Genomic DNA, 21,359 nt, shown 5'->3' on the forward strand with positions numbered 1-21,359 from the left:
GAAGAAACAGGAAGATCAAACAGGAAATCACTGCTGGGGAATTCCGTGCTGGGTGGAATGGTGCGGCCGGCTCACTGCCCTCCTGTCCAAACCCCATGGCTTTGGGGCTCAGTGTGACTCAGGAGCAAACTCCGGAAGGTCTGACTTGGAATATGACTCAGGAACTCGGACCTGTCTCTCTGGCTCATATCTGAAACTAGGAAATTTTTAAAAACCTACATCTTTTATAGCCAGAAAGAAAATTCTCCTATAAGGAAGGAAAACACAATGGAAATATCTGAAATGGCCTAACTCTTCTTGTGTCAGCAACTGGGAGGTCAGAAATGGCCAGATGGCCACAATGGGTGTACAGCTAGACATGGCCTGTCCTTCTAAGTAGTGACTACCTAGAAGGTACCTCTGGTCATTGAAAGTTGCTTGAAAACTTTCAACCACAACCCTGTTTTCTTAATGATTGTGTAGAACTACTCATTGACCAAACATCCATTAGACGAATGGTTATCAACCCTGGCTGTACAATGGAATCAATCACTTATGAAGCTTAAAAAAAAAACCCTATTTCAGGACCCACACCTAGATATTCTATGTATGAATAAATGAACTAGTGTTATCACACAAGCAACTATTAGCACTTGGGTAGTACTTTATGGGTTTCAAAATACTCTTTTATATGCTTCTCCCATTTAAATTTCATGACTCCCGTAGAAAATACTGTTGAATGATGCCCATTTTACAGATGAGGAAACTAAGTCTTAATGAGATTAGGTGATTTTTCTCCCTACCAAATTACAGAACACTAATGGATGAATTGTGTTGATTTAACTCTTGCCCACTCAGAAGCTCAAAGACAGAGGTGGTTCTCATCTGCCTCCAGCTGTGTCCTGAGAAAGTTTGATTGTTCGTTTTCTCAAGTATATCATTTATTCCTCCCACCTTAACATTGATGCCCAATTTTAAACAATGCCTATTATTGAAAAACTCAAACCAAAACCATAAAGAGGATATAGCATAACTAACCCTCATATTATCATCACCCAGCTTCAGCAATGATCAAGTCAGGGTCAGCGTGATTTCATCCACTGCACACACCATCCCAATTTTAAAACAAATCCCTGTAATATTTCAGTGTGTTTCTCTAAGGACTTAAAAACAAAATAACTTCAATATAACTATCATACCTTTAAAAAACCCTCAAAAAACAGTAATTCCTTAATATCATCAAATATCCAGTCAGTCAGTATTCACACATTTGTCTTTAAACATTTTTTTTTCTTTGATTAGGGAATCTAAATAACTTTCATACATTGAAGTTGCTTGATAGAACTTTAAGCCTCTTTTAATCTGTGGGTTCCCCCTTTACCTCTTTTTGTCTCCTTGTAATTTATTTGCTGAAGAAACCAGGCCATTTGTCCTATAGAGTCCCCAGTCTGGACTTTGCTGATTACAAATGCTTGCTGACATGTAGCAGACTCCTCCAGGCCCTCCAGCACCTATCACTTAGTAGGTAGATCCAGAGGCTTGATCAGATTTCGGTTGGGTCAGATTTTTTTTTTTTCAAAATTTCTTTCTAGGTGCTGGAAAGGTTTTGTGTGAATGAAGATAGAAATTTTTAAAACAAAACTGTAACCAGAAGACACCGGCATTTGGGCTGCCTGTCACTGCCAAATCCAATAAGCAATGACAGTGATTGAATCTTTTATAGGCAATTTATTCAGATGGCCGGTGATCGGAGAAGATGGCAGGTTCATACCCTAACAAACCATCTTACTCTTTCTTTCCCAGCCAGATCTTTTACAAGGGGGTTGGGGGAGGGCAAACAAGGTGTCAGTGAAGGCCTTTGAAATTCAACAGTTGCCTCCAAGGGGGGAAGGGTGGTCACTTGCTTCTTCCTGGTGCAGATGTCTCCAGGAGGTCAGCTGCTTATTCTCAGGCGCCAGGATGGGCCTTATCTGTAGTTACTGAAACAAAAACTTAACATACACATTACTTGCTAGATTTATGACTATTTACCTTAAGCCTATTACCTATTTACCTAAATTTTCCCAAGTCTTAAGCCCCTATCAAAACCAGTTGTCAAGGCTAGGCCTCTAATACACGGGAAGTCATGGCTCAGAATCAAGAAGCTTGACTTTGGCCGTGGCGTGCCCAATTTCTGCGGGGAGGATCCCTTTCCTGACGGGGTCCAGGTTTACTCCTGCCCCTCAGACTTGCTGCCTCCACCTCTGTGTCTACATCTCTTTCTTTGTGGCACTTGCAGGCATTCTATGGGAGTTCGCGGCTCCCTGAGACTAGATAACTCGGTGATTAGGAAACGAGCCTTTTCTAGCTGCTGTTGTTACCACACACAGCGTTTGCTCAGAGTGACATCTAGTGGTGTTAAAAAATAATTTACTGAGGTATAGTGGGCCTTTTTAAAAGGGCAATCAAATTGTATTTTGGTTTTTCAATATGTATTTTATTGTATTTTCAATTACAAATGTATCTCATAATCATAAGAAAAACCTCAAAAGATACTGAATAATAGTAGCCCTGGCAATTAGATTTGTTTTCAAAATTCCACTTGGTGTACCATGTAAGTAGGAAGTGAAAATTCCACATGAACCCACATCCAAGACTAACCACAGATAATGGTAAATTATTCTCCTTAAAATCTATATATTATTTCATAGAATTAGGGGATGTCATAATTATTCATCCCATCCCTCATTAGTGGTCTTTAGCGTAGATTCCAGTGGTTTTGATATTACAAACAATGCTGCCAAAAATACTTTTGTTCATAAGGTTTTTGTACTCGAGAATTTTTCTGAAGATAGTCAGATGGAAGTAGAATTAGTGGGTCAAAGAGAATAAGCATTTTTTGCACCAATTTACAACTCAACCAATAATGCATGAGGGTGCCTCTTTCCCCACAAGCTCACACTACCAGAATATTATCACTTAAATAAAAATCTTTGTGCAGTTTGGTTTTTTATGTTTCTGTTAAAAAAAGAAAAAAATACTTTTTTGTTGCCATGACTCAATTGGATTCTGTCTGATACAGTTTCTTTTGACCATTAATCTTTCTAGAGACATTGAATACTGAATTTGTAACCTGGTGGTAGGTTCCAACTTAGGAAAGAGAAATTTTTTTACCTTATTAATATTCATTAAATATTCATCATACTCAAATGCAATTTTGGAGGGCTACACACAGAGGTGAATAGGACACTGTAGGAGACTGTTCTGCATGGCGTGGGTCCAGCTCCCACTCAGAGATGCACAGGACCCATGCCCATCGTGGGCCATGGGCGATGAGGACCATCGTGTAATGGGCGAAGAAACCCAAAAAAGGCATCTCATGGCAGAGGCAGCGGCTTTTGCTCCCTTTGAGAGAAAAGCCATGCTGTCCCTTTTCCTCCACCGGACTTGGTAGTCCGTGTGAATGTCTCATTTCATCCATAATGACACAGACACTGTGAGCTGGTGTCTGCATCAGGACACTCTCTGTTATTAGGGAGCTTGCAGACCCTGGAGGAGACTGGCATGTAAGTCCATGACTGTTGTGGACTCCACTGGAAGGAACCCAGGCAAGTTGGAGGCCAAGGGAGAGAAGTGAGGAGCCAAGGGTCAAAGAAAGGCTTCAAGGAGGAGAAGACATCTGAGCTGGGTCTTGAAGCATGAAGCCATCCCAACCAGGTAAAAGGCAACTCAGGGAGAGAGAACCAGAACTCGAAAGGCATGGTATAATTTGGTATAAGAGGAAGATCCAAATGTCTGGAAGGGATTTGGGAAGCAGCTCAGATTTGAAACTGTAGTGCAGGGCACAGGCTGCATCAGAAAGTTTGGACTTTATCTGCAAGAATGATGTTTCTCAAAGTCTGGATGCTTTTATTTTATTTTTAAAGATTTATTTTTAGAGAGAGGGGAAGGGAGAGAGAGAGAGAAGGAGAGAAACATCAATGCAAGAGAGAAACATCAATCAGTTGCTTCTCATTGGTGCCCTGACTGGGGACCAAACCCACAACCCAGTCAGGTGCCCTGACCAGGAGCTGAATCGGCACCCTTTCACCTTACGGAACAATGCCCAACCAACTGAGCCACACTCACATCAGTCACACGCTCACATCACTGGGCACTTTTCTTTTAAAAGAAAACATTATCTCAATATTGTAATTGAAAAATCAATGTTATTTGCCATAAGATATCAGAAAAACAGATTTAATTAAAAAAGAAAAAACTCAAGTGAGTAGATTTGAAGCATCTTAAATTAAAATTCAATTAAATATAATAATGAATCTAATGTGTTTACAAAAATGCATGCCTAGAACTATCTTCATCTGAGGAAAAATAGTTTATGATCAATGAGTAATATAGAAATTCAGCTCTGTATAGTTTAAGACTGAGAGTTACCATATTTTGCCATGTATAATGCACGCTTTTTGCTCAAATTTTTGAGGGAAAAATAAGGATGTGCATTACACATGGGTATAATGATTACATACCATGGTATAATAATCCCGTATATAAAGCACACAAAAACATTGGTGCACATTATACATAATAAAATACAGTATGTCAAGACAGTTCTTTGCGTTTGTGTTAATTAGCTCCCAGAATCTCCACACACCTGTGTAGGTAGTGGAGACTTCTCCCTGCCTCCTGAAGGGCAGGGTGCAGGGAGCTCAGTGTGGCTGACACAGCTCAGATGACCTCACAGTTCCCATAGCCTGCACTGAAATCCATATCTCTGACTCCAGATTTTCATACCAGGTTGATGCTTGATAAAAGGGGAACCTTTCTAAGACATGTGTCTCTCCTAAATTGGAACTAGGATGTCTCTAGCAGTAGTGATGTTCTCCCCGGAGCATTCCAGCTGACACCTGCAAGGGATGTGGTTTTGAGGCTGCACTTAATATCTAAAGTTCCTTATATATCTTACGACTCTCTGAGAAATACTCCAAGACACTAATCTGGAAATTAAGAACTTTATGCCTTTCTTTTAATCATTAAAATACTGATAAAAAAGTTTTGAGTTCTACAGAAATTAACATTCAAATTTTAAGCAATGATTCTTAGAGATTCATGAAACCCTAATTATACCTGCACATGAGTTCTATAACCAGCAGCAGCAATAACAGTTTAACAAACGCACACACAAATACTTATTTATGTCAAAAATCCCAAAACTAGCGCACTCAATTCTGCTCAATTATAAAAAGCAAACAGCCATAAAAAGCATTCACACCTGTGGTGGTCAATTTTAGATGTCAACTTGGTTATAGGGTGCCCAGATATCTGGTTAAACATTATTTCTGGGTACATGTGTGAGGGCACTTCTGGATGAGATTAAAGCTTGGATCAGTCAAGTGAGTACAGGTGGTTGCCTTCTACAATGTGAGTGGCTCATAGAACTCATTGAAGGCCCCAGCAGAACAAAAAGGCTGAGTATGGAAGAATTCTCTCTCTTCCTGGCTTTGAGCTGGTACATTGTCTTCTGCTGCCTTTGGGTTTGGACTTGGACTGGGACCACACTGTCAGCTCCGCTGAATCTCTGACTTGCTGACTACAGATCTTGGGATTTCTCAGCCTTATTGTTATATAAGCCAATTTTTATGTAGTAAGTCTTTTTGTAGACTAATACAAATACCCTTTTATAAAGTAATCCCACTCCTGGAATTTGATCCTAAGAAAATGTATAATTTAAAAGATTTTTAGAAATAGAGGACTTCCAGTCAAGAGGGTGGCATAGGTAAACATGCTCACCCCCTCACACAACCACCTCAAAATTACAACGAAATTATAGAATAACTATCACTTAGCACCATCACAAATCAAGTTAAATAGAAGACTGACAACTACAGAATTAAAGAAACCACATCCATCCAGACTGGTAGGAGAGGTGAAGATGTGGAATGGGCTGGTCCCACATCCACAAGTGGTGGATAAAAATTCAGGAGGGATATATTGGGAGTGAGGAGCCCCATCCCCACACCAGACCTCCCAGCCCAGGGTTCCAGTGCCAGGAAGAAAAGTCTCCATAACTTCTAGTTGCAAAAACCATGAGGGATTGAGTTGGTGAAAGAAATTTCTGGGATCCCAAGCAGTTCCTCTTAAAGAACCCACGCATGGACTTGCTTAGACTTATTCCCTCTGAGCTTCAGCACTGGGGTAGCAGCTTGAAAGGCAAAAGTAACATACAGTAGGGAACTGAAGTGTCTGGCATCAAAGCAAAAGCTGGGGAACAGGTTTCTCCTAGACATATAGGTGAATAGAGGCCATTGTCCCTTTTCTGAACCCTCCCACTACAGAGCCACAGAGTCAGGAGGCAGATGGATGCCATATCTGAGACTACAACAACCTGGCTAACACTGTTTGTTCCATCCTCCATCCCACCCAATTTACAGCTGTTAACAGTGGTTTTTCCATATGAATGGCTGGTCTTGGCTGCTGTTTCACAACTTCCTAAATCCTTTCAAACAAGCAACAGCCAGCCTCAGTGAGTCCTCAGTCCTCCACCCTGTACCTCTTGCTAAGTGGCCCCAGGCATGGAAATAGTAACAGCCACATTAGATTCTCAGCTTGGCTTTACTTGGGAATCTCCAAGCACAGCTTAAGTAGCAGCCATCTCAGACTGCTTTATACTTCAGGCAGGATGGCCCTGGGCAAAACACAGGTGGGGGCTGCTGACCTTGGCCTGAACAACCCAGGAAATTCCAGGGCCAGTGTACCCAGTAGACAGCTAGAGGCCACATCACAACACCACCAACCTGCCCCTGTGCCACTGATCTTCCAGAGAGGGCAGAGGTTGGTGGTCAGTGGTCACAGCCAGTGACCTGCCAACAGCAACCAAGGCTCAACTACAAAAAGAGGGTGTACTCAGCCCACATGAAGAGCACACCTCAAGTACTTAGCTTGAGTGATAGGGGAGGCTGTGCCACTGGACCCTACAGGACACCTACTACATTAGGCCACATGACCAAGACAGGGAGACATAGCAGCTGTACTTAACACACAGAAACAAACACAGAGAGGCTGCCAAAATGAGGAGACAAGGAAACGTGGCTCAAATGAAAAAAAAAAAAGATGAAAATTCCAGAAAAATAACTAAACAAAATGGAGATAAGCAATCTATTAGATGCAGACTTCCAAACATTGGTTATAAGGATACTCAAGGAACTTAGTGAGAACCTCACCAGCATAAAAAAGATCCAATCAGAAATGAAGGATACACTAATTGAAACAAAGAACAACTTATAGGGAAACAACAATAGAGTGGATGGAGCTGAGAATCAAATCAATGATTTGGAACATAAAGAACCAAAAAATAACAACCAATCAGAACAACAAGAAGAAATAAGAACCCCCCAAATGAGGACAGTATAAGCAGCCTCTGGGACAACTTCAAGTGTTCCAACATTCACATCATAGAGGTGCCCGAAGGAAAAGAGAAAGAACAAAAATTGGAAATCTGTTTGAACAAATAATGAAGAAAACTCCCCTAATTTGGTGCAGGAAATAGAAATGCAAGTCTGGGAAGCACAGAGTCCCACATAAGATAGATGCAAAGAGGCCCACTCCAAGACATATCATAATTGAAATGCCAAAGGTTAAAGATAAAGAGAAAATCTTAAAAGCAGCAAGAGAAAAGCACTTATCTACAGGGGAGCTCCCACAAGACTGTCGGCTGATTTCTCTAAAGAAACTTTGCAGGCTATAAGGGATTGGCAAGAAATATTTGAGGTCATGAAAAGCAGGGATCTCCAACCAAGACTGCTCTACCCAGCAAAGCTATCATTTAGAATTGGTGGGCAGATAAAGAGCTTCCCAGACAAGAAAAAACTAAAGGAGTTCATCATCACCAAACCATTATTATATGATATGTTAAAGGGACTTACTTAAGAAAAAGAAGATCAAAACTATGAAGAATAAAATGGCAATAAGTACACATCTATCAACAATTGAATCTAAAGAACAAACTAAGCAAACAAGAACAACAGAGACAGACTCATGGATACAGAGAGCGTTTTGATGGTTGCCAGATGGTAGGAAGGTGTGGGGGAATGAGTATAGAGGTGAGGCAATTAAGAATTACAAAGAGATATTTACAGAATAGTCATGGGAATGTAAAGTTCAGTACAGAAAATGTAGTAGCCAAAGAACCTATGCATGATCCATAGGCATGAACAACGGTGTGGGAATTTCCTGAGGGAGTGAGGGTGCTGGGTAGAGTGGAGCAAAGGGGTAAAAAGTGGGACAACTGTAATAGCATAATTAATATAATATAATATAATATAATATAATATAATATAATATAATATAAAAAATTAGCCTTGGCTGGTGTGGTTCAGTGGATCGAGTGCCAGCCTGTGAACCAAAATGTCACCAGTTTGAGTCCCAGTCAGGGCACATGCCTGGATCATGGGTCAGATCCTTGGTTGGGGGCATGTGAGAGGCAGCCAACTCTTGTTTCTCTCACACATCAATGTTTCTCTCCCTCTCTTTCTCCTTCCCTTCCCCTGTTTTGGAAAATAAATAAATAAAGTCTTTAAAAAATAAAAAATAACAGTAGAAAATTAAATGAGAAAGATTTTTGTAGAAAAAGCTGTATGCACAAAGTTATTAACCACCATGTTATTTATAATAAAGAAAAACTGGAAACAAAACATATGCTGAACAATTGACAAACAGCTGAATAGATTATAGAGCATCCATTTGAAAAAAGCTTATGCATCCTTTAAATTAATAATCCTGAAGACTATGGAAAACATAAGTATGTTTAATTAGATGTGGATTTATTTTAAAAAGCAGAACAATTAAATTATATGATATTATAGTAATAGTAAGAAAAAGTAAATAATAAAGAGAATCCATATGTTCGGGTCACCAGGTTTCATAAATGATTTCCCATAGCTTTCCTTTATCAGTATGGCATTTTAAAAACAACAAATAAAAAGTATAAAATGGAAACAATGAGGGTGTTGAATGATCAGTGATTCATAATGGGGTAGACTTCAGAATTAAAAATACTTATACCTGGGTCCCACCTTGTGAAAATTCTGAGATGGGTTTGTGCCTATATATTTAAAAATACACAACAGGTGCACACACACACGGCACCCACAAACACACAGGGGATTGTGATGCATGTTGGTCAACAAATTCTCAGCATAAATCTCCATAAATCTATGGAGAATAAGGGAGCTATTGCAGTGACACGCTTGGCATCGCTTATGAGACAACGTGGGTAACAGAAACCAAACTCTTCAGTGTGCTGCTGGCTGGCCGGCACCACTGTCATTAGTGTTTGGGGCCTGCGGGCAGTCTGAGTCACTGCCCTCTGAGCAGGACTGCTCCACAAGGCGGAAGGCCTCCAGGAACTCATTGATGTCAATGCGGCCATCCTTGTTGAAGTCAATGCTCCGGGCAAGGTCGCAGATACAGCCATCGGTGATGTCAATCTTCATATGAGAGCTGAACAGTTTCCAAGTCTGCCTGAACTCATCCAGTGAGATGAAACCTTATGGGAGAGGGCAAGTTGCTTCAGTTAGTCAGTGTACATTTCAATGGCCATTTCCTCTCACATTCTTACAAGAACACCTGCTCCCTACTGTTAAACAAAGACAACCAAAGCCTAGTATCTAATTTAAACCCTAGGGAAATAGCACAAACTACTAAATCAACAGGGGTTCTCAACTGGAGCAGTTTTGCTCTCCTCCCTCTAGAGACATTTGGCAATGTCTAGAGACATTTTTGATTGCCATGACTGGGGTGAGGGGGGTGTTACTGGCATCTAGTAGGTAAAGGCTAAGGATGCTACTAAGCATCCTAGAATACATAGGATACACCCCAAAACAAAGAATTATTCAGACAAAAATGTCAATAGCACCAGTGCTGAGAAACCCTGCATTATAATCATCCCAAATATATATTAATTTATTCTGCTTATAAAAGCCTTTGGCTGCCCTGGCTGGCATAGCTCAGTGGATTGAGCGCGGGCTGCAAACCAAAGCATCGCAGGTTCGATTCCCAGTCAAGGCACATGCCTGGGTTGCAGGCCACAGCCCCCAGCAACCACACATTGATGTTTCTCTCTCTCTTTCTCCCTCCCTTCCCTCTCTAAAAATAAATAAATAAAATATTTTTAAAAACCTTAAAAAATAGCGATTTATATTTTTAAAAAAGCCTTTGGCCCATGGTCAGTTGATTTTTTTACAGCTGTTCCAAGACTATTCAATGATCCAGCAACTCTATGCCTAGGAATATATCCTAAGAGAAATGAAAACATGTTCACACAAAAAGTTGAACACAAAATGTTCATAGCAGCATCATTCATAATAGCTATAGTGGAAACAATTCAAGTGTCTTGAACTAATGAATGGATAAACAAAATGTGGTATATCCATACAATAGACTATTATCCACTGTACAAGTACTAAAGAACTGACACATATTAAAACATGGATGACCCTTGAAAACATTATGATAAGTGAAAGAAAGAAGCCAGGTACCAAAGGCCATATATCATATGGATCCATTTATATAATAAAATGTTCAGAATAGGCAACCCATTGGAATGGAAAGCAGATTACTTGTGGCCAGGGCCTGGTGGAGAAGGAACAGGGAGTGGGCATGACTGCCATTGGGTGCAAGTTTCTTTTTAGGTGATGAAAATGTTCTAAAATTAGATAGTGGTGATAGTCACACATACTTGTGAATATACTAAAAAACCACTGACCTGAACATTTTTTTAAATAAAGATTTCATTTATTTACTTTTAGAGAGAGGAAGGGAAGGAAAAACAGAGGGAGACAAACATCAATGTGTGGTTGCCTCTCATGCGCCCCCTACTGGGTACCTGGCCCACAACCCAGGCATGTGCCCTGACTGGGAATTGAGCTGGCGACTCTCTGGTTCTCAGGCTGGCACTCAGTCCACTGAGCCACACCAGCCAGGAGTGGCTGACCTGGACATTTTAAATGGGTAAATTATATGGTATGTGAATTATGCCTTTAAAAAAATACAGGAGAAATAACATTGAAAAGGGCCTTTGGACCTTTGGAGAAAAAGGGCAATGGCATAAGGGACCTCCCTGTACATTTGTTTGGTAACTTCCTGCGGATGTATAAATATTTCAAAGTGACAAGGCTTTTAAAACTACTTGGGGAGTGAGATCACAAAGGCCTTTCTGTTCCAGGTGCTCTCCATCACTTTGTGGCTATGTATGTTAGAACTGTAAGGGCTATCACAGCTATTAATAATCATTCTTGCTAAAAGAAGTCCTTATTCAGTTGGTCTTCACTCTTCTCTGCCGAAACCCTCTTCTGCATAAACTGCTGGCATTGTTGAAGTACTTTTCTAGTTCCTGCCGTTTATAAGCATTGTCATTCCTGACTTGGCTCCCCGATGCTTCAGCAGAGAGCTAAATAATGAGGGAGGAGGCCAGAGGGTGGGAGGCAGAATACTTGCTATGTGTCAGGAGTGATGATAGGACAATGGGTGCCTTTACCTGAGTGATCGCTGTCTATGATCCTAAAAATGGTCTCCAGGTTGGATCGGTTTCGATACAGTGTTTCCAGCAAACTTGACTGGATGTTCTGCAAGAAAAAACTCATTTTCCTTCTATACCTTCTTTAGCTTGTCCTAATATATGATCAATACACAATCAATCTTGACAATAAAACACTCTTGAAAGACCTGAAGATGTTTTACCATCTCTTCATCCTTGATCCCCTTCAGCCTACCAAATAATCTGATGGTTAAAGTGTATGTAGCCCATGATAAAAATGTTCTAAAACCGACCATGGTGATGGCTGCACATATCTGCAAATATACTTAAAATCATTGAACTGTACACTTCAAATGGAAGTATTGTATAGAATGTGAATTACATTGCAATAAAGCTATTTTAAAAAATACCTCTCCCAAGGCTTCACATATATTACACATTCAATAAGTATTTATTGAATAAATACTTTTTAAATGGAGACAGCAGCATGAAGCCACAGAAGTCAGACCTGGCTTTGAGTCTCAGTTCTACAACTTAGAAACTCTGTGGCCTGAGGCAGCTGACTCAGCCTCTGTGATCAGTGTCCTCATGGGTACAATGGGGCTGATAATACTATCTCTTGGGGTGATTTTAAGGATAAACTGAATCAACCCACATAAATCCCTTAATGACAAGTCTGACACATGGAAACTCAACAAATAGTTGTTCCCTTTTCTCATTCGTCTTCCTTTTTGGGTTCTCATTATTTGGTTGTTTCGGATTCAAAGCTCCCCGTAAGAGGCTTCGTGGTCCATGATATGCCCTCGTCCATCATTTTCTCACCATTACCTTGAAACTTGGTTGTTCTTTGGCCAAGTCTTCCAGCCAGGACTTGTACTCCAGCATGTTACCTACTGAGCTGTTCACCAGCTGTGGCCTCAGCACCCGCCATGGCAGCCCCAGGCGCAGCACCAACTCCACGGCTGCTGCCCACTCGCCCAAGGGGATTAAACCTACAGGAAGGAGCAAACTTGCTGACTTGTCACCTATGAGTCCAGTTTCCTGCCCAACACTGAATACCTTCTATCCTGACATTCTTCTCGCTATCTGGAGATAATAGAAATAATGGGCACTGTCACTATTTTTGTTGGGCATGGAAGATTAACTGCAGTTGGGAAGTAGAGTTGCCAGATAAAATACAGAATGTTCAGTTAAATCTGAATTTCAGACAGACCATGAGGTATAAGTACATCCCAAATATTGCATTGGACATACTTACATTTAAAAATTATTTGTTATCTGTCTATAATTCAACTCTAATTAGTCATCCCCTTTTTATTTGCTAAATATGGCAATACTACTGGAAGCCACACAAGGGTTACAAATAACAGTATAAATCATTATACATAGACAGCATCAGTTGTTTGTACAGGAAAAGATACTGCTATGACTATATGATGGCTATTGCTGTCTTATCATATGGGTTCATGCAGCCAATGTTAATTACACATTCTACTGAGCTGAGAAAAGACAAAAATTCTAGCTTGATTAATAGAACATGGAACAGATAAATACTGGATTGGCCAAAAAGTTTTTTTTTTTAATATGATGGCTCTAGTAATGCTTAGTTGTCTTTAACTTCATTCAAAACAATTTTGTTACACTGCATTGTGACAGCTGCCCTATCAGCATGCATTTTTTAAAAAAACACCAAATTGGTGAATTTTTGTGTAGCCATTTATATTGAAGATGGAAGAAAATAAGCAACATTTTGGGGATATTATGTTTCATTATTTCAAGAAATGTTAAAAATGCAACTGAAATGCAAAAGATTTGTGCAGTGTATAGAGAAGGTGCTGTGACTGATCAAATGTGTCAGAAGTGGTTTGCAAAATTTCATGCTGAAGATTTCTCACTGGATGATGTTACCGAGATGGGTCCAGTTTAAGTTGGTAATAATCATATTGAAACATTAATTGAGAACAAATGATATCCTACCACATAGGAGATGGCCAACACACTCAAATTAATAACATTATTGGTGAAAATGAAAAATGTGTCTTGCATTTTATGAAAAAACTAAACAGATTTTTTTAGCCAACAAAATACACACTTAACAACAACAAGAGGCCAAATTATTGACATTTTTCTTGGATACACTCTTGTAACCTGTTCTACCTGGTGGTTTTGTTTTTGTTTCTTTTTTAATCCTCACCCAAGGATATGTTTTTATTGATTTTAGAGAAAGGGGGAGAGAGAGACACACACATCAGTGTGAGATATACATCTACTGGTTGCTTCCTGTATGTTCCCTGATGGGATCGAACCCCAACCTAGCTATTTGCCCTGTCCAGGAACTGAACCTGTGAACTTTTTGGTGTATGGGATGACACGCCAACCAACTGAGCCACCTGGCCAGGGCCACCTGTTGCTTTTGCTTAGTTCCGGCCTCATTGCCCTTCCCTCGATTCCATTTCTTTTCACCGTCTCCACATATATTCAGTCAAGTTCACATTCTGCTAAGAGCATGGAATTTTAAAATTTAGAAAAGGTAACTGAGACACTAAGTTGAATAAAATGGAGGAAGTTGTCAAAGAGGTCTTTTGGCCATCTGTTCACTCAACAAATATTTATTTGCTAACTACTGCCAAAGAAAGATTTTTTTTGGCCAGTTTCCCTTATGAATATTTTACTTGGTTAGTCGTACCAGTTTTATCTTTATCGTGCTTCTTAAATTCATCAAGAAGATCTGAGGAATGGGCAAATAACTTGTTTCGCAGAGCTCTTAGAGCTGACTCCTCTACTCGGCTAATCCTGGGACAGAAGAGAAAAAAAAGGAACATTTAAAAAAATTACCATAGAAGAAAAAATCCTAGGTTTTTACCACATTTCACCTCTCTCTTAATGTTTCAAACCACCAAGGGCTCAGTTTTTGAGGGAAAAGCTCTACCTCCTATTTCTCCCCACTGCTCCCCGATGTTTCCCGACTATGCACAAACAGGATCAGTCTGCAGAATGCTGTCCCTCCCAGTATAGAATAGTGGTTAGAGCGGACATTCTGGAGAAAGGCCACCCTTATGGAAAAGTTATGTAACTGTGCTCTACCTCTGTTTGCCCATCTGTAAAATAGGGATAACAATGGTACCTGCCCCTTCTTTGGTCCCCCCAAAACAGTATCTGTTAGTAGCTTTATATTCTGGGGACATCTTGATGGGAGGCAGTGTTGCATGGCTGTTGGCGTGTGAGTTCTAAAATACAACTGCCTGGGTCAAAGACAACTTTCATTGCTTATTAGCCGTGTGACCATGGGCCAGCTGATTTCACCTCTGTTCCTTAATGACCTCATCTATAAAACTGAATGTTATTAACATGATGTATTTCATAAGTTCATTATGAGACATAAATTCTTTATAATAACATTTAATGTGTGGTATGTTTCAACAAAGATTACAATCCAGAATCATTGCAACAGAAGCCATTTAAGTAATATTATATATTGCCTTCCCAGGAGGGAGGGCCATCAGTAACAAGTGTGTACTCTGAAACCCATCTGCCACATCCAGACAGTGAAAGAACCTTTGTCAGGGTCCACGGGGTAGCACAAACTCTTCAAGGATGAGAGAGAACAGAAGAGTGGCCCTGGAAAGAGTTGGTGGCCTGGTCTATGGACTTCACTCAAGATGTACCCACTGGGAATAATTTTAATAAAAGCAAATTTCCAGGGAAGCACATTTTCTCCTTCCATTAATGAGGGGCAGGAAGAGATTTCAGAGTGTATGGAGAAGGAAGAGACCCCTGTCTAAAATGTCTGTTATAGGTCAACCTTACTGCTGACAGAGCTAAACTCTGAATTTTCACTTAGGATTTTTATCTAAATATAAGAACATTTGACACTCGGAGACTCTCTACACACTATAATTCTGTTTTTCTGAAAATCATTCACTGGAAAGTCTCACCTTTGCCTCATGGTCAACCTGTGGGTCGCCTTGTTAGCTTGATACTGCACGATGTGTGGGCTCAGGGCTGGCCCCAGCTTGACATAGGCCCCTCTGTTACTGCCAACTTCATAGTAGTTGGAGGCAGAAAAGATGGTTAACACCTAAAACAAGAGAGGAGAGAGACAGACATTAGGGTTCACGGAAGAACTCGTTGCCCTCAGTCCTAGAGGGCCCAACCTATTTCAGGGGTGCCGTTTCTCCTTGACCTTGGGTATGGGTCTTTTTTTTTAATTATTAAAGCTAGTAGGGCAGGAGTTGTGAGTCAAGTAATGAGAACTTGATTTCTGAGAGAATATCCACAACATATTTTCTTCACATTTTTGTCCCAAGTGAAAGTAGCAGAGGTCATTAAAAAAATTCACTGATTCAACTCAGAGGCAAACCAGGTCCCAACAGATGGGGGTGGCCATTACAACCATCAGGCAGATCAGGTATTAGCTGGTGTGAGGCCTTAAAGCAGGTTCTTACAGCGCCGTGCCCCCTGAGATGCTTGGTGAGAAAAGTTCCCATTGTCAATACACTGGGAAATGCTAGTCACTGAATCTTTTCTTGGAGATTCACTATGAATATAGGAAATTAAATGTTCTCAGAAGTCCTGCAATAAAGAAATTTATAAAAGCATTTAACCAAACATTTCTTACACTACTGGATCTCAAGCTTTTTTGTTTCTTTTTTTTGCACAGAAGCCTGTTATTTTCCTGTAGAGTTAGTATTCCTGGGAATATGCTCACTTTAGTGGCATTAGGCTCAGCAAGCATTGTAGGATTTAGAGATGTGCAAAGATTAGTCAGGACACTAATTAAGCTCCTGAGGGGACAAACTATCCAGAATCCTCACCTGGGGCACAGTGCTAAAATCCTGTTACCCTAGAATGTTTTTTGAGATGTGTGACAGTGAGCAATGTCACCTAAACAATAGAGATATGGCTGGGAAAACACCAGACCACATGTCCACCCATAAAATCAGGGCATACTTTCCCTTACTCTCCTCTTAGAGTATTGATGAGCGGTGGCCTCAACTAAATTGTGAGTTTTAAAGAGGCTAGCAATTCCACTGCTGGAAACACATCCTAAGAATCCCAAAATACCACTTCAAAAGAACTTATGCACCCCTATGTTTGTAGCAGTGCTATATTTACAATAGCCAAGTGCTGGAAACAGCCCAAGTGCCCATCAGTAGATGAGTGGATTAAAAAACTATGGTACATTTACACGATGGAATACTACACAGCAGAAAGAAAGAAGGAGCCCCTACTTTTTGCAACAGCGTGGTTGGAACTGGAGAGTGTTATGCTAAGTGAAATAAGCCAGTCAGTGAAAGACAAAGACCATATACCTCTCACTTGTAAGAAGAATTTAATGAACAAAATAAATTAACAAGTAAACTAGAGTCAGAGACATGAAAACATGGAATAGAATCACAACTGCCAGAGAGGGGAGTGAAAGGGGGATATTGGTAGAAAGAGTGGGGAGAGATCAGTCAAAGAATGTGTATGAATGACCCATGGACATGGACAGTGGTGTGGGGATTGACTGTGGGAAAATAGGTAGGCAAAGGGGGGAGGAATTGGAACAACTGTAATAGAATAAACAATAACTAGAAAATAAAAAAGGCTAGTAAGTTCAAGGATAAATTACTGTAAAGGACCTAGTCACTTTGAGTAAGTGGATAACAAATACAAGGCACAGCTGACTGTGAAAAGCCTTCGTCCATCCAGGCCAGGGGGAGCAATGGGGAACACTCTTGTGATACTGCACAGGGTCCACCCACCTTGCGGCCATGGCAGAATTCATAGCCTTCGGGTTTGCACTCGTGTGAGCGGATCAGGAATTGCAGATTGTATTTCTGCAGCAACTGTTTTGTCACATTTGGCCCAAAATAACAGCCTCCTCCTCGAACAGTGTTGGCCTTGCAGCCCTCCTGAGCCATGGGATCACTCCACAGTATATCTACGACCTAGAGAGAACAAGACACGGTGTCTTTCCTAAAAAGTAGACCCATATGCATCAAGAGTCATTCCTGTGAAAGGAGGAAGAAGAAGAAGAAGAGGAAGAGCAGGAGGAGCAGGAGGAGAAGAAGAAAAACATATTTGACTAGAAATAAGTGAATATATTTTCATGCAATCAATATCTGGCATATAGTTTTTGGGCCTCTGTGGTTCCCAAATTTTTTATTACTTATAAAATGAGCACATGTATGTACATATTGTTTGACAACATATATACACTTTCTTGAAAATGAATCTTATTTGGAAGCTCAGTGCATAGTTTAAGACAGGAGCTGCTCTGACAGAAGCTTTGGTTTTGGCCAGTATTCCCCATCAGTCAGCACCAGTACTCCACTCCAGGGTCCTGGACATTGGCACCAGAGAGAAGGCAGGCATCCTGGGACTGACAAGGGCGTCTCTCATGCAGCATTCACAGGGCCCAGATGTGGTCCTGGGCAAGTGCAATAGGACATTTTATTTCTTAAAGTAATTTCAGAATTTTTAAGGGAATTTGCAGAGGAGCTGAGCAATTTTTTGAGCAATTCAGATTCTTATCTAGCCTGTTGTTACTGCTCAGGAAAACACTGACTGCCAATCTTACCCAACTCATACGAAATAATTGGGTGCATTTTGGTTGATGACACCTAATACTTTCTTAAATGTACTTTAAAGGGGAAAATGTATTTGATGTGTAAATATTAGTACATTATTATTAAGTCATGTTTTGCAAAACAAGAGACTTGCGTTTTAAAAAGTCAGCTCTGAGCTGATATTGAAGGCCATCTTGATAACTCAGGGAGAATATAACTTAAACTCACCATCTCTTTCTCTGAGGAGTTAGCTGCAACTCCACCTCTTTCTCAACACCCTCCATCCAATCACTCAGCAAGTTCTGGTAATGTTAGCCCCTAAATAATTCTGAATTCTTTCCTTTTTGTTATTGGATGAACCACTAAAAATTGACATTTTTGTAGGTTAAAATGGTTGAATACTGGCATGTTCACATAATTCTTTTAACACTACTACACAAGACGACCATCTTCATCCCCTTTGGACTACAATAGTAGGATTTTTTAAAAAGATATGATTTGTTTATTTTTAGAGAGAAGAGAAGGGAGGGAAGGAGTGAAACATCCATGTGTGAGAGATACATCAATAGGTTACCTCTCTCACACTTCCAACTAGGGATCAGCCCGAAACCCAGACATGCGCCCTGGCCGGGAATCGAACCAGCAACCTTTTCGTTTGTAGGCTAGCACTCAATCCACTGAGGCACACCAGCCAGGACTGGATTACAGTAACAGTTTTTTAAGTGGTCTTCCAGCCACAGTCTTGCCCTAGTGAAATGTGCCTTCATTTGGCTGCCAGAGTCACTTGCAGATCCACCTTAGAGACATTGCATGTTGGTTCTAGACCACCAAAATGAAGTGAGTTGTAATCTTTTTGCTGATGAAGGGTTTTGTCTTTAACTGGTAAAAAAAAAAAAAAGCAACATCCATGGGACACAATAAAGTACAGTGCAACAAAACGAGGTGTGCCTCTGTTTGGGCAGGCATCTGAATACCTCCTCAGCATCTATTTGTTTTCCATGCCAACAAAACTCTGGGTGTCTGGGTGGCAACGTGTCAAGCTAAGTACTTGATTTTCCAGTCTTCCTGCAGCTAGGAGTAGCCATGTGACACAGTTCTGGAGATTTTAGAAAAGCCTTTGATTGCCGGAAACACAGGACAGAAGCTACTGACACAGCACTTTCGCCTTTGAGCTACAGTAGCCACCTCTCTGACACGTTAAAAAACAAATGAACAAAAAACCCATATAATAGCATCCAAGAAATTATGGCTTATCTTTTACCCCAGTGATGCCAGGTCACTAAACCAAGCTTCCTTGGGCAACAGAGCCTACCTGCACCATCTTCCCATTGTTCCTAAAATTCTAAAATATATGAGTCATTAGGCAAATACTAACATCTTTTGAGGATGTTATAATTCTAGGCATAGAGAAAGAAGGGCAAAAAATATCTTGAATTTACACAGAAAGATGAGATTTGATCTTTTTTTTTTTTTTAAATCCTTGGTCCCTTCTGACTGCAGCCAAATTCTATGGAGCAGCACCTGGCCACACCCACCTGCCGCCACTCCTCCTGCGTGGGCTCCAGCAGCTCCCCTGCTTCAGAGTCAGCTTCTGCCCTGCAGAGCCAGGGCTCCTCCTTCTCCTTGATCACCGGGAAGCCGGCTTGCTGCCGGCACCTCTCCAGCTCCAGGTCCACGGAGCGCCTCGCCTGCCAGGAGAGCCATCTGGGGTCCAGGGGGCCACTGCAGGGGACACTGGAGGAGCGTCCAGCTTTGTGGGTCTGGTGGGAGCTGAGGCGAAGGGGCGAAGAGGGGAGAGAGCGGCTCTGGGGGAGAAACCACGGGGAAGGTCTCCCTGCAGAGCTTGTCTGCTTGGCTTTTCCATGCTCCTCCGCCTGCTTCTCGTTCTCTTTTCTTGTTTTGCACCTCAAGGTGGAAACAACCTACAAACGCCCAGAAAACACACAGATGGTGAGTGAAGCCAGAGGCCCTTTTTGAGTAGCGCTTTGGCGTCATGCCTGCGCCCCTCACACTGGGGCCCGCAGAGCAGCGCTGGTGCTGAGCGGTTGTTCTGGCTCCGGACAAGACAGTCACAGAACTTGGCAGCAAGTTTTCAAAAATTCTTACAGCCATTTGATCTGGCTATGAAATCCAAGCACATGACGAGTGGATTCATACTTGTTTGAATTTCATTTTTCTGGTAATTCATCTGTATATGAATTATGTATGTTGTATTTTACAAAAGTGTTACTCTTTGACAAGTAGGAACTTTATAAAACCTGGTCCTTCACCACAGATAATTCGATAAGTGCTAACCTGTGTGGTGATTTCTCTCTGGGAGCCTCATGACTTTAAGACTAGGAAGAGAAAGGGCACCCCTCTGTCAGGAAGGTGAGCGCTTGTCGACTTTTCTGCTGTTTCTCAGATGCTGAAAGCAGAGAAGATGCAGCTTATGGCTGAGAACTGGTGGGAGAGGAAAAACCTGATGCTCGCTGGGGGATCACCTTCGCAGGTTGTCCTGTCTTACCTATAATCGCACTTGTTGAAGAAGGACAGGGGAGGGGAAGGGATCACCTCTTTTCAGCCTAAGTGGGAAGAAAGACTGAGTACGGTCCCTTCCCCTGACTCAGAGTCATCACAGTGCTGTGACCAGGCTGAGAACATGGAGGACACATGCGGAAAGAATTCTGATCACAGCAAAGAGAGGGGTCAGGCCACAGAGCAGAGCTGTGGCATCGAGCAGCCATTCCTGGCAGGCCTGAGTGCCACAGTGAAAACTGAGGGACAGGACTTCCATGAGGATATCAATGACAAAGGTCTGGTTCACCTCGGAATCTCTGTGCAAGCGCTTCGTCAAAGAACAGGAACCTTCTGCAAATAGACCCAAGGGCTGTGATACCAGAAAGCCATGTCCCAGTGTGGACTGGCTTAGGGCAAGAACAAAGGACACTCAGAGAGGGCCAGCAGACCCTGAATGATGTTTGAAGAGGAATGCAGATCAAAGAGAGTAGAACAGAGGCTTTTCTCTAACATTGGACAAGCGCTAATTGTTTCCTGGGCAGTTCCAGCCCTGGGCCCAGAGAGTGAAAGGCCACACAACTCGAACAGACTCATAACTACCTCTTGTTCTTCTCGTTGCCGATTCACATGGAGGGCCAGACCGTCAGTCCCAGCCCTTCGACGCTTAGGTAACTCCATTTTAAGTGTGCTATTATCTGCTCAAAGAGACATCCCTATCTTTGATTCTTAGGGAGAATGTCACTGTTAATATACAGAGAGCCCTTTCCAAATAGGGGCTGTTTGGGGCACTTCACATGAATTAATTGATGAACCCTGAGGCC

General features: G+C 41.4%; 1 protein-coding gene across 12 annotated transcripts in view; it reads right to left on the reverse strand.

Moving 5' to 3' along the window:
• The window catches only part of PPEF2 (protein phosphatase with EF-hand domain 2), a 48,193-nt gene that overhangs the window by 9,973 nt on the left and 16,861 nt on the right, over window positions 1–21,359 (reverse strand). For 5 of the 12 annotated variants that reach the window (XM_036022290.1, XM_036022302.1, XM_036022297.1 and 2 more), the window contains 7 exons: window positions 19,575–19,961; window positions 17,233–17,418; window positions 15,421–15,563; window positions 14,172–14,278; window positions 12,314–12,477; window positions 11,486–11,573; window positions 8,810–9,496 (listed from right to left, as the gene is read on the reverse strand). In XM_036022290.1, the coding sequence (XP_035878183.1) occupies window positions 9,243–9,496; window positions 11,486–11,573; window positions 12,314–12,477; window positions 14,172–14,278; window positions 15,421–15,563; window positions 17,233–17,418; window positions 19,575–19,961 (1,329 nt within the window). In that variant the 3' untranslated portion in view covers window positions 8,810–9,242. The other 7 variants (XM_036022308.1, XM_036022315.1, XM_036022321.1 and 4 more) reach the window with 7 other exon arrangements.

Source organism: Phyllostomus discolor, chromosome 1 (assembly GCF_004126475.2).
Source record: "Phyllostomus discolor isolate MPI-MPIP mPhyDis1 chromosome 1, mPhyDis1.pri.v3, whole genome shotgun sequence".
Classification (NCBI taxonomy): Eukaryota; Metazoa; Chordata; class Mammalia; order Chiroptera; family Phyllostomidae; genus Phyllostomus; species Phyllostomus discolor.